Source organism: Bos mutus, chromosome 14, assembly GCF_027580195.1.
Source record: "Bos mutus isolate GX-2022 chromosome 14, NWIPB_WYAK_1.1, whole genome shotgun sequence".
NCBI lineage: Eukaryota > Metazoa > Chordata > Mammalia > Artiodactyla > Bovidae > Bos > Bos mutus.
The window spans coordinates 12,112,520-12,126,936 of record NC_091630.1 but is presented as its reverse complement, the minus strand read 5'-3'; the positions used below and the strand labels follow the sequence as shown (position 1 = coordinate 12,126,936).

At 37.3% G+C, this 14,417-nt stretch overlaps 1 protein-coding gene across 3 annotated transcripts in view; it reads left to right on the top strand.

The window, feature by feature from the left end:
- RAD54B (RAD54 homolog B) overlaps positions 1–14,417 on the top strand; it is a 118,136-nt gene that overhangs the window by 86,340 nt on the left and 17,379 nt on the right. For all 3 annotated transcript variants that reach the window (XM_070382974.1, XM_070382976.1, XM_070382977.1), the window contains 2 exons: positions 5,609–5,748; positions 7,628–7,918. In XM_070382974.1, the coding sequence (XP_070239075.1) occupies positions 5,609–5,748; positions 7,628–7,918 (431 nt within the window). The remainder of the gene's footprint in view (positions 1–5,608; positions 5,749–7,627; positions 7,919–14,417) is intronic.

Sequence of the window (14,417 nt, the reverse complement as noted above, 5' to 3'; positions counted from 1 at the left end):
GGGCATCTAGGTTGCTTCCATGTCCTAACTATTGTAAATAGTGCTGCAGTGAACATTGGGTACATGTGTCTTTTAGAATTGTGGTTTTCTCAGGGTATATTCGCAGTAGTGGGATTGTTGGGTCATATGGTAGATTTATTCCTAGTTTCTTTTTTTTTATGGAATCTCCATATTGTTCCCCTTAATTGTTGTATCGGTTTACATTCCCACCAACAGTGCAGGAGGGTTCCCTTTTCTCCACATCCTCTTCAGCCTTTTTGTTTGTAGATCTTTTGATGATGCCCATTCTGACCATCGTATTAAAACCTAGACAGTGTATTATAAAGCAGAGACATCACTTTGCTGACAAAAGTCCATATAGTCAAAGAGAGTTGGACCATAAAGAAGGCTGAGTATTGAAGAATTTATGCTTTTGATCTGTGATGCTGAAGAAGGCTTTTGAGAGTCCCTTGGACATCGGGGAGATCAAACCAGTCAATCCTAAAGGAAATCAACCCTGAATATTCACTGGAAGGACTGATGCTGAAGCTGAAACTCCAATACTTTGGCCACCTGATGTGAAGGGCCAACTCACTGGAAAAGACCCTGATGCTGGGAAAAACTGAGGGCAGGAGAAGGGGGTGACAGAGGATGAGATGGTTGGATGGGCTTACTGACTCAATAGACATGAGTTTGAGCAAACTCTGGGGGATAGTGAAGGACAGGGAAGCCTGATGTGCTGCAGTCCACGGGATTGCAGGAGTCAGACATGACTGAGTGACTGAACAGCAACAATTCTGACCAGTGTAAGGTGATACCTCATTGTAGTTTTGATTTGATTTCTCTAATAGTGATGTTGAGCATCTTTTCATGAGTTTATTAGCCATCTGTATGTCTTCCTTGGAGAAATATCTGTTTAGGTTTTCTGTCCAATTTTTGATTGGGTTGTTTGTTTTTCTGATGTTGGGCTATATGAGCTGCTTATATATTTTGGAGATTAATAAATTTAATATTTTCAGTAGAAAATGATTCTGGGACTCCATTCAGCAGGACTATCCCAATGATGACCAATAAGGTCATTTCCTTGCCCCCTTTATTTGTGCTTTGTCTTCTTTACCTTGTTTCTGCTTTCTTTCTTTCTTTTTTAAAAATATATTTATGTATTTGGCTGCATTGGGTCTTAGTTGCAGATCTTTGTTGCATCATGTGGGACCTTTTTTGCTGTTGTTGTGGCAAGCAGGCTCTCTGGTTGCTCCGTGGCATGTGGTTAGTTCCCCAACCAGGGAATGAACTCAGTCCCCTGCCTTGCAAGGTGGATTCTTAACCACTGGACCACCAGAGATGTCCCTGTTTCGGCTTTCCTGTCCTGGTCGCTCCTGCTCCTGAGCTGCGAATTTAGGTGAAAACTAGCACTAGGTAAGCTCTCATATTTAGAAATGCTTATAGTTGGTTTTCATCTGCTCAGAATTGCCTTAATAAATTCTTTTTAATAGTGGCAGGGTATCTTACTCCCAAGGTGATTTGTGTTTTATTGTGGAATTAACATTCGATTATGAGTATGTGCAGTGCTGCATACATAATAGGTGCTCAAAAGCTATCTTAAGAATCCAATGAAAGTAATTTTGATTTTGTTTCCTCCTCTTATCTGGCCCTGTGCTGTGAAGAATATTCAGTTAATATTTCCTCCAGGAAAAGTTTTAATATTAAAATTAAATTAAAATTTAATAGAGGTATATTAAACTTCTAGGGATGCCATAACAAAATACCACGGACTGGGTGGTAAATTTCTTCAATGACAACAGAAATGTATTTTCCCACCATTCTGGAGACTGGAAGTCCAGTCTCAGGCTGTCAGCAGGTTTGATCTCTTCTGAGGCCTCTCTCCTCGCCTTGAAGATGCCTGTCTGCTTGCTGAGTCCTCTCATGGCCTGTCCTCTGAGTGTGTATATCCCTGTGTGTTTTTTCTTCTTGAAAGAATACAAGTCATGTTGGATTAGGGCCTCACCCTTATGAGTTTCTTTAACTTTACCTCCTTAAAAAGCCTGTTTTCTAATATAGTCACACTGGGAATTAGGACTTTCAAGATAACGAATTTTGAGGGGACACAGTCAATTCATAACATCTCATTATGTCAAATAGCCTTCATTAGATATTAGATATCCTTTATTTATAGTATAAAAAAGAAAAATATGAGATTTGAAGCAAAATTCTTATTGAAGAATAAAAGTTAAAAATATATTCAGACATACAGATACATATATGTACTGGTGTATTATGGCATGCTTAGAAACTAGAGAATGGAAGTCATCCTTTAGTCTCAGTTTCTTAATGAGCTGTTAGCATTTTGTCATGTTTCATTATTCTCTGTCACACACACACACACACACACACACACACACAGAACATACATGCATATTTCTTTATTTTTTGTATATATTGGGTTGGCCAAAAAGTTTGTTTGGGTTTTCCCATAAGATCATATGGAAAAACCTGAATGAACTTTTTGGCCAATCCAGTACATATAAAGTCCATCTTTATTCATTGACACACATAATGCACATCAAAATACACTTAATGTAAACATTTTTCTATTATATTGCATAATTTTGAAATGTGATGAATATCTACAAGCACATACTTTTTTCTATGTCGACTGCTAAAAGTGAAATTATTGGATCTAAAGGAAAAATACACAGAGGAGTATGTATAAAGAGCTCTTACACCTTTTTATGGAGATCAGAGACACGGATATAGCTGTAGGTTATTGGTAGTGTTCCTGTACTTGGGTTGGGTGGTAGATTTATGTCTCCTTAAAAGTAAACAATGAAACAGAAAGCTGTTATTGCTGGGATAGAGGTAGAGGAAGAGGAAGTTCTCTTAATTTCACTTCCATAGCTCTGAAAATAATTTTAGTAAATACACAAACTTGAAAAATCTTTAGTGTTTCCTTTTTTCTTGTCATCGGACATTGCTGCTTACTTAACTTTTATTAACGTTATATTATTTAGCTGCTTCTACAGGTTATACATAGTCTAGAATTAGAAAGGAATACTAAAAGCAGCGAGCTGGGAACTAAAGTATTTCTAGACATTTGTGACAACTTCTCGGAATGATACTATCCTAGTGTATTGCCTAGCTTATAGCCCCTTCTTTTCTTTTTTTAAGAAGTTTATTACTTTTTTGCTGCACTGGGTCTTTGTTGCTGTGAGCGGGCTTTCTCTAGTTGTGGTGAGCAGGGTTACTCTTCTTTTCCATGCCTAGGCTTCTCATTACGGTGGCTTCTCTAGCTGTGGTTGTTGTGGTACCCAGGCTTAATTGCTCCCTGGTGTGTGGAATCTTCCTGGACCAGGGATCAAACCTGTATCCTCTGTATTGGTAGGTGGATTCCTATCCACTGTACCACCAGGGAAATCCATCTTTTCTTTTTCTTCTTTACTTCCTTCTTATTTTTTGCCCCAAATCTTATGTTTCACCTTTTTTTTTTTTCCAGTTTTGCTTTTGCCTCTTTTCCTTGCTTATCAGGGTGATTTCAGCTGCAAGTAACAGATACATGAATTAAATGTGCTTATTCTCCCACACAACTGCAAATATAGAGCGAGGACAGGTTCCGGGGGTGACCCAGCAGCTCAACAGTGTTGTCAAGGAGTCTGGTTCTTTTTGTTCTTTGCTGTGCCATGTTTGGTGTTGACTTCATCCCCATGCTTGTAACAAGTGGCCAGAGCAGTTCCAGACATCACAGCTAGATGTGGTGATGTTTAAAGGAGAACAGGGGCTGGCTCTGCCTTTTTCTCCTGACTTCCTCTTATGTCTCACTGGACAAGATGGATTGCATACTTTTGGCAGACACTGTCGGTGCCCTCCCTAGCTCCCCTTTTCTGAGCTGTCGGACCCACCCCTTAGCTGCTGGGGCTGTTGGTTAAAGAACTCTTCTGCCTTATCTGGAGAATTATCATTGGTTGAATGAGAGCTTCTTCTCTTCCTTGCATCTCGGTCAATGATTGACTCATATAGAGCAGCAAGTGAAAAATGCCAGCTCCTTCACCTTAGGATAATTTCAGGAGCAACTTTATATGGTGCAATTTTTGCTCTAAGGCTCCCTGTAATTTAACTCAAGCTACATTGTTGGTTTCTTCCCCTGCATTTTCTGATTCCCTTTCTCCTGAGTCATTTCTCCATAAATCATGTGTAGCTAATCTGTATTTCAGGCTCTACTTCTGAGAACCTAGTCTGAGACAAACTCTTTCTTAACATCAGTCGTTGGCAAAGGGGACAGAACTACCAGGATTAGCTTGGATTAATCATTTGGATGACTGCCTGGAAGCCAATCACAATGAACCGTGTACCTTTTGTTCCCTTCTTGCTTTTCCTGTTTCCCCACTTTTTTATTAATCATTGTCATGGATTCTTTTAAAGGCTTAACAAAATGCATATCAATATAAATGTATTTTCTTAAATGTGATGTGTCTAAAAAAATTTAAAACTAACTAGATGTATTAAAAAAATTAGTAAGCATTGGTCCAACCTCGGTCTACCCATTTAATTTCAAAGAAAGTGATTGTGAAACTCTCTAACATTGTAAAAGTTTGTGTCATCTGTTATTGAAATAAGTGCATTTTAATGTACATCTTACATTATTTATATCTTTGGACAACTTTTTATAGTCTCTTGTCTGAAACTCATCTGAAATTATGCTGTTTTACTGTGCTGATTTATATATTCATTTGACATTATTATAATTATTGAAACATGCTAGTGTCTCTTTAAAAATTAGTTAGCCAAAAGTTATTGAGCATGTAGTATGTGCAGGGTGTATCAATCCATTAGCGTCTCTGTCACTCTTTAGGATTAGTGAAGATCCCAATTTTATCTGATTACTTTGTAATGGATTAACATTAGGTACCCAAACGTTAGGCACTTCACATCCTTTGTCTTTACTTTTCTTTGTAATATCACTGGGAAATTATTATCTTTACACTTTTTTAAGTGAAAAAACAATCCCCAGTTTAACTTAAAAGAACTTAAGCAACTTTGTCCAGAGTCCCACAGTTCTAATAGTAACAGATAACAGCTATGGAACATTATTGTGCTGCAGGCACTGTTCTTAGTGCATGAATTAATTCATTTGATTCTCACAACCCTAGTACTTCTATTATTATTCCTATTTTACAGCAAATAAAATTGGTGTAAGTAACTTTTCAGGGTTACTCAGAGAGTAAGTGAAACAGGTGGGATTTGAACCCAAATAGTCAGACTCTCCCTGGAGGAGGGCATGGCAACCCGCTCCAGTATTCTTGCCTGGAGAATCCCCATGGACAGAGGAGCCTAGTGGGCTACAGTCAATGGGGTCACAAAGAGTCAGACACAACTGAGTGACTAAGCACAGCACAGTCAGACTCTAGAGCCTGTACTCTGCCAAAATGCTGTATTAAATAAGACTTCAGTTCACAGTTACAACCGGAGTTAAAAATTTACATGTTTATTAATTTTTAAAAACTTCGTTTAGCTGCTCTTTCTTAATTTGAGACTTTGCTTATATGTAGTCCTCTTAGGGAAGAGAGTACAAATTTCTTTAAAAAAACTGATATTGTAAAACACAAACTTGACCTTCTGATCACTTTTATCTCTTTAGGTACTCCAGTTCAGAATGATCTCCAAGAATTTTTTACATTAATTGATTTTGTAAATCCAGGAATATTAGGCTCTTTGTCAGCTTATAGAAAAATATATGAAGAACCCATTATCATATCAAGACAACCTTCTGCTTCTGAGGTATAGTTTACTTTAATAAGTAGGTTAAAAATGACCAGTTTATCTAGGAAAATCATCCATAACTTGGGTATTATTTTAATTTAGGAAAAAATAAATTAATAGAGTGAATTTTTATTTTCTCCACAATCTTTCAACTCCTCTTGCATTTCTTACTTTGTAAAATGACATTATCACTTTAAAAAGATTCATTGGTAGGTCCTTCACAAAGAATTATAAATGACAGTAAACATATAAAAATGTTTATCTTTACTGACTTTGAAAAATGTAAATAACTGTGAAGTGATTTTTGTACTTTTCTATTGATGTTTTAGTTGGTTAGATTTGCACTGTAATAGCAAATGTACCTAAGAATACTGTCCTCTACTGGTTGAAGTAAAAATTGGTATGATTGGAAGATAGTTTGCTAATATGTATTAAAAGCTTTAAATTTGAATGTATCTTGTGGCCTAGAAATACCAGCTTTAGGAATTTATTATAAAGAAATAGTCATAGATTTTTATTAAATGCTTGAAGATTTAGCTGTAAGGGAAAAAAAAATTAGCTAAAACTAAGGAAAACAAACTAATTGGAAATAAACATTTCTGAAGATAGGAAAATCTGTTAGGTGCTACATGTTGTATATTTCATTGCATCTAGGATACTGTTAATTCTAGGGTGCATCATTATTTTTTGTACCAGTAGCAAAACATACTGTCAGTTGTAATTGTAAGAAGTCATCAATTGTAAAAGCATCCTATTTCAGAGAAGTTAAAGTGAGAAAAAAAGTAAATCTCAGAATTAATACAATACTGTGATTAGTTAACAGATAGTTACTGAGCATTTTCCATGAACCAGGAACCATATAAAAATAATTATTTCATATATTTCATAGAAAGGAAAATGTTTATGATACATTATTTAAAAACAAGATCACATTCATTTATTTTCCCAGTATTTACATATGAAATCCCTGAAGTGGGCCAAATGCTAAGCTCCAGACATGGAGGACTATGATGATAAACCAAACTGGTTTCTAGTTTCCATGATGCTTTATCGTTTGAGATCATGTTTTTTGTAACAAATAAAAATAAAACATCTATTTGCATTTATGCAAACAATGATTTTGAAGATATTTGTAAAAAGTTTTGACAACATTCGCTATTTCTGGTTAATGAAAGTTGGCTTTAATTTTCTTATTTTTGCATCACTGTACTTTCTGACCTGTGACCCAGTTTTTTTGGAATAAAAATTGAAAATAGTTTTAAAATATAAGGGAAATTTTCCATGATTTATATAAAAACAAATATGTACTTATACTGTGAGGATTGTGATGTAGAAGATTAGAAGATTCTATGTAGAGAATTTAAACATATATTTCACTCATAGTGTATTTTGACTTTAAAGATGTACTATTATATAGTGAACAAACAATGTGTAATGATTTTGAAAAAGTCAGCAGTGCCTTGTGCCAGTAATTTCTTAAAGGCTTAGTTTTAGGATCAGTAACTTGTCAAAATATTTTCTTCCAAGAATTTGCTTTTTTAGTGCTTTGATAATGATTTTAAGACTATTGTACCATCGTATCTTCACATAAAAGCTTACTTTCTGATAGTTCAGTTTGTAGATTATTGATTTCCAGTGGTTCTCAGTGGTGGCAATAGCCAAACAAGCAAGGATTTGAAGACTTTGGCTTCCATTAATTAAATGATTATGCTAAACATTTAAAGAGATGATTGTTGGTTTTTATATTCTAAACTGTATTTCAAATAATTTTTGTTTAAAATAAATCTGAAGGGAAGCAATTAGTAAATGTTTGATCATGATAAAATATTTAATATTCTTTTTAACTGCATGTATTATTTTTGTCTAAAACACTTTTAAGTTTGTTATTTTTCCATAGGAAGAAAGGGAGTTAGGAGAGCAAAGAGCAGCTGAACTTACTTGCCTCACTGGACTCTTCATCCTTAGAAGAACCCAAGAAGTCATAAATCAATATCTCCCTCCTAAAATAGAGAATGTAGTCTTTTGCCGACCAGGAGCCCTACAGATTGCACTTTATAGAAAACTGTTAAATTCTCAGGCTGTCAGATTCTGTCTTCAAGGACTGTTGGAAAATACTTCTCATCTAATATGTATCGGAGCTCTTAAAAAGCTGTGCAATCACCCCTGCCTTTTGTTTGGCTCAATAAAGGTAAGTAGCATGTGAGACTGTGTCAGGAATATGAGCTGAGGGTTCTATGTCATATGAACCCAAGAGGGCAGCTGAGACTGATCTCTGAGGTTACATTTTTGTGTTTTCCAAAAGCTGTGCAGCCTCTCCGGTGTGATTTTTCTCTAGAGTTCCTCCATCCTTCTGCTTGTTCTTCACAGCATGTCCTTATTCATGGAGCTGAACAAGCGGTGAACTGGGCTTCAGGGTCTTCCTTCTGGATTTTGTGTCCCGTGCCCCCTGGTGCCTCACCTAATGCTTGGTCCTGGTTTCCCTTCCTATATGTTAACAAAGCCAGTCACTTTGGTTTGACACATACAAAATCGACCATTAAGAAATAATTTATTTTTTCCTCATTGTAGAAGTAATACATGATTATTGTACAAAATTTGTGAAAATCACAAGGAAGAAAATAAAAATTATCTACTGGTTAGAATGTAAATTGGTCTAACTGGGAGACAGTTTAGTAATGTGTATCAAAGACCTTAAAATTTTATGTAACTTGTGGCCTGGCAATACCACTTTGAGAAATTTGTTATAAAGAGGTAAAGCTCTTCAGCTAGAGAAAACCACATTTGGTATTAATAATAATAATCTTAGTTGACGCTTATTAAACATTTACATGTATCAAACACTAAGTACTTTTCAAATATTATTTTACTTATTCTTCACAGAATTTTATGGAATAAGTATTATCACCATCCCCATTTTTTGGTGAGAAAATAGGAGCTTAAAGATACACATGTGTAGTCTTTTTCTAGAGAAACTTAATTGTAATGATGCTATGCTTATTATTTAAAAATCTGTTTTTTTAACTAAATAAATTATAGTCATTTCCCCACATTAGATGCTTTCTACAAATATGGTTAATGACTACATAGTTGAACTGTCCATTTGGATTTGAACATAAGGCAATTTGGGCTACAGTGAGAACTTTCTGTTTGGGAGTTGAAACTAAGTATCAGTCCCTACTCTGATGTTGTTCAGTTCAGTTCAGTTCAGTTCAGTCGCTCAGTCGTGTCCGACTCTTTGTGACCCCATGAGTCGCAGCACGCCAGGCTTCCCTGTCCATCACCATCTCCCGGAGTTCACTCAAACTCATGTCCATCTAGTCAGTGATGCCATCCAGCCATCTCATCCTCTGTCATCCCCTCTTCCTCCTGCCCCCAATCCCTCCCAGCATCAGAGTCTTCTCCAATGAGTCAACTCTTCGCATGAGGTGGCCAAAGTACTGGAGTTTCAGCTTTAGCATCATTCCTTCCAAAGAAATCCCAGGGCTGATCTCCTTGCAGTCCAAGGGACTCTCAAGAGTCTTCTCTAACACCACAATTCAAAAGCATCAATTCTTCGGCGCTCAGCTTTCTTTACAGTCCAACTCTCACATCCATACATGGCCACTGGAAAAACGATGGCCTTGACTAGACGGACCTTTGTTGGCAAAGTAATGTCTCTGCTTTGAATATGCTATCTAGGTTGGTCATAACTTTCCTTACAAGAAGTAAGCGTCTTTTAATTTCATGGCTGCAGTCACCATCTGCAGTGATTTTGGAGCCCAGAAAATAAGGTCTGACACTGTTTCCATTGTTTCCCCATCTATTTCCCATGAAGTGATGGGACTGGATGCCATGATCTTCGTTTTCTGAATGTTGAGCTTTAAGCCAACTTTTTCACTCTCCTCTTTCGTATTGTTATTTAGTCGCTAAGTCATGTCCAACTCTTTGCAACCGCATTGACTGCAGCATGCCAGGCTCCCCTGTACGTCACTGTCTCCTGAAGTTTGCTCAAATTCATGTCCATTGAGTCAGTGATGCTATCTAACCATCTCATCCTCTGTCGCCCCCATCTCCTCCTGCCCTCAGTCTTTCCCAGCATCAGGGTCTTTTCCATTGAGTCAGCTCTTCGCATCAGGTGGCCAAAGTATTGGAGCTTCAGCTTTAGCCTCAGTCCTTCCAAAGAAATCCCAGGGCTGATCTCCTTCAGAATGGACTGGTTGGATCTCCTTGCAGTCCAAGGGACTCTCAAGTCTTTTCCAGCACCACAGTTCGAAAGCATCAATTCTTTGGTGCTCAGTCTTCGTTATGGTCCAACTCTCACATCCTTACACGACTGCTGGGAAAACCATAGCTTTAACTATATGAACCTTTGTCGGCAAAGTGATGTCTCTGCTTTTTAATACACTCTTTAGGTTTGTCATAGCTATTTTTCCAAGGAGCAAGCATCTTCTAATTTTCTGGCTGCAGTCACCGTCTGCCATGATTTTGGAGCCCAAGAAAAGAAATCATCACTGTTTCCACTTTTTCCCCTTCTATTTGTCATAAAATGATGGGACTGGATGCCATGATCTTAGTTTTTTAAATGTTCTTAGCTTTTTCACTTTCCTCTTTCACCCTCATCAAGAGGCTCTTTAATTCCTCTTTGCTTTCTTCCAAGAGAGTGGTATCATCTGCATATCTGAGGTTGTTGATATTTCTCCTGGCAATCTTAATTCCAGCTTGTGATTCATCCAGCCCTGCATTTTGCATGATGTACTCTGCATATCATGTACAGTACATTGGAAAAGTCCCTGATGCTGGAAAAGATTGAGGGCAGAAGGAGAAGAGGGCATCAGAGGATGAGATTGGTGGATGGCATCACCAATGCAACGGACATGAACTTGGGCAAATTTGGGGAGATGGTGAGGGATAGAGAGGCCTGGAGTGCTGCAGTCATGGGGTCACAAAGAGTCAGACATGACGGGCGACTGAACACCAGCAACAGCTCTGCATATAAGTTAAATAAGCAGCGTGACCGTATACAGCCTTGACATACTCCTTTCCCAATTTTGAACCAGTCCTTTGTTCCATGTCTGGTTCTAACTGTTTCTTCTTGACCTGCATACAGGTTTTGCAGGAGACAGGTAAGGTAGTCTAGTATTCCTGTCTGTTTAAGAATTTTCCAGTTTGTTGTGATCCACGCAGTTAAAGGCTTTAGCACAATCAGTGGAGCAGAAGTAGATGTTTTCTCTATTACCCAACAAATGTTGGCAGTTTGAGCTCTGGTCCCTCTGCCTTTTCTAAACCCAGCTTGGACCCCTGGAAGTTATGGTTGAATCCCAGCTTGAAGGATTTTGAGCGTAACTTTGTTAGCATGTGAAATGAGTGCAGTTGTAGGATAGTTTGAACATTCTTTGGCATTGCCTTTCTTTGGGATTGGAATGAAAGCTGACCTTTTCCAGTCTTGTGACCACTTGTGGTCAGCAAATGCTGACATATTGATGGCAGCACTTTAATAGCATCATCTTATAGGATTTGAAATAGCTCATCTGGAATTTCATCACCATCAATAGCTTTGTTTGTAGTGATGCTTCTTAAGGCCCACTTGACTCCAGGATGTCTGGCTCTAGGTGAGGGACCACACCATTGTGATTTTCTGGGTCATATAAGACCTTTATTGTATAGTTCTTCTGTATGTTTTTTACCACTTCTTTTTAATCTCTTCTGCTTCTGTTAATTCCTGTCCTTTATGTGCCCATCTTTGCATGAAATGGTCCCTTGCTATCTCCAGTTTTCTTGAAGATCTCTAGTCTTTCCTATTCTATTGTTTTCCACTATTTGTTTGAATCGTTCACTTAAGAAGGCTTTGTTATCTCTCCTTGCTATTCTCTAGAATTCTGCATTCAGTTTGGTATGTCTTTCCCCTTCTCCCTTGCCTTTTGCTTCTCTTCTTTTCTCAGATATTTGTGAAGTCTCCTCAGACAACCACTTTGCCTTCTTGGATTTCTTTTTCTGGACTGCTTATTTAACTAAAAGCAAGTTTAACCATGGCCAGGTTATGTCTGTGAGCCTTAGTTTGTCTTAACTGGAAGACAGAGATAATAACAACCTCCTGATAATGTTACTGGGGCAATTTGATGAAAGAATATGGAAAGAACCTAGCAGAATGCCTGGTCATGGAAGTTGTACAGTAACTATTAATACCCTATTATCCCCAACTCACCCTTAATTTTTCTTCTTTTATTTTTCTTTAAACAGTAAAATAATTTGCAAACAAATAAAAAGAAAACCTGTGGGTGCTATGTTATGCGGAGGTCATTATGTATTTAGGAGATGTAGTGTTCTATCACATTTCTCCATGTTTATTCCTACAGTGGATTATATTTACATAGTTTATCATAGGAGAAGTCAGCTTTCTATGACTCTGCAGTCAACAGGATTATAACAATGTATTAAGCAACTTTTAAAGGAACAGATTCTATACACAGTGATAAAAATTAAACTCTTTGGGCATGATGCCCAGCAAAAAAAGAAGCCTGAATTCTTCCTTAAAAGAAAAAAGCCTATGATGGCCTAGAATGTACCGCTTAACTAATAACAGGCAGAGTATACTACAGACTTCAAATAGAGTACATAATTTACCATTCCTCTAATATCATAGCAAGTAAGGATCAATAAAAAAATGATTGAAATGAGCCTTTCACACATATAAGTAATCTTTAAGCAATGGCTTAATAAATGTGTTCCAACTGAAACTAGATTGTTTTCCCAAGTTCAGTCAAAATTATGGGTTTCTCTTCAGGAAATGTGCATGGATATAACCAATGAAAATATTATAAGTCACAACTTTTAAGAGTTGTGTATTTCTGTGTATCTTCTTATATATGATGTATGTGTATCTTCCTATAAGGAGAGTATTGGGTTGCATAGAGTCAGAGAAGAGATTGCCCTGTCTAGTTGATTTGGGAAGTCTAACTGGTAAATCTCTGTGATGCATCTCCACGAATCAGGCTGTCTCAGCATAAAGGTGTTATCTATTAATTGATTCTTAATTAGGAGTATACATTACAGTCTTCAGGGAAGCTCTTAAGAGTACATTTGTCCACTCCAGACACTTGTGAGCCAGTTCAGATTCTCTGAGAGTAGGACCCAGTCATGAAGATTTTGAAAAAGCTGCCCCAAGTGATTCTGATTACGTGCTCCTGGTTTAAAACTCTTGTGCCTTAGGATCATTCATCTCCCTTGTATTTTGGTTTAATGTTCACCAGACAACTTAGTGCTAATAACTTGACTTCCCCGTGGACCGTTTATAGGACAGAATACATAGACCAGTTGGTGTAAATAGGCAGGTCTCATTTATAGGTCAATAAATTTATATAATTTATAGTCTGATTTAGTCTCTTAATTTGGTTAGTATGGCTCATTTCCCTAGAGCTTAAGCATATGCAAGTTTCTGAACATGAAAAGCTGCAGATTGGACCCGGGGTCTGTCATCCTTTGATAACCCTGCCAAGGTGTAGGCATTGGTGTAGGAAACCTAACCCAAAGCAGCCAGCAACCATCTCTCCTCTTATATATATCCCAGTTATGTAAATATCTTAGGGTTCCAAGTATTTTTAATCAAGTTATTTTACACAAATATTGCTATGTTTTGGGAATAAGCCAAGTTAAAATTAGTACTTTGTGCCAAGCATTTTATGCTATAGGATTCACTGCCCTTAAGATGTTTCTAGTATTATTAATGAAAGATTATAACACACATTAAAGCATTAGGAATTTATAAAAAAAATTGTTAATTGTACAACTAAATAAATTCAAAGTTGAAATGTACTGTGTAACCATAAAATTTTAAGACTCAATGTCCCCAAAAAGGTGTCTGTGAGTAATCAGGTGGAATTTGCATTGGGTCCTCAAGTGTTTATAGGGGTGGGATAATTGGGCAAAATAAAAAAAGTGATGGAACATTCCAGGCAGGGGGCACAGGCTGAACAAAGTTTCAAGAACAGTGATAAATCTGGTAAATGTGGGAGAGAGTGAGAAGACTGCCAATCCCAGAAATTTAATCTAAAAAAGTGATGCAGTCATTAACAAATGTAATCTCCAGTTTTGTGTTCACATGTAAGTTTTGGCAGGGGAATTTCAGAGGTAGTGATAATCACTTTGGAATAATATACAAAAACTTTTTGTAAAAAAGCCAAAATACTGTAACTAACAGTAAATTTCTCTGTTAACGTGTTGGCAGAATTATTCCTTCTTGTAGAAGAAGTGGATAAGATTGAGTCAACTGTTGTGTTTGAGTTTGAGTATCACCTGGGAGGTGCTGTGTGAGCCTGCGAATCGGAGAGAAAAGGAACAGCAGGGAGAGGAGGAGGGAAGAAGAGAGAAAACGAGGCAGCAGTGATGAGGATCCTCAGGGTTTTGGAGAGCATAGATTTCCTAGCACTGTCTGCCCTCTGTTTTCCTCCTGTTTATTTCTCGCTTACCCGCCTCCCTCTCGATCACACATCGGCAATGATACTGCACTTGTGGGGTTCAGGGAGCAGGCATTTTGGAGACATCATTAGAACTGCTCTGTAATCAAACATGGCCAAATTGTGACCTTTAAAGATTTTCGTAACAATTAGAGTGGGCTTTTCAGGTAGCTATTAAGCTTCAGTTTTTTTACCCATAATTTTAGCATTTTTTTCCTCCCTGTCTAAAAAACATGAACCAGGGTTGACAATCATCCT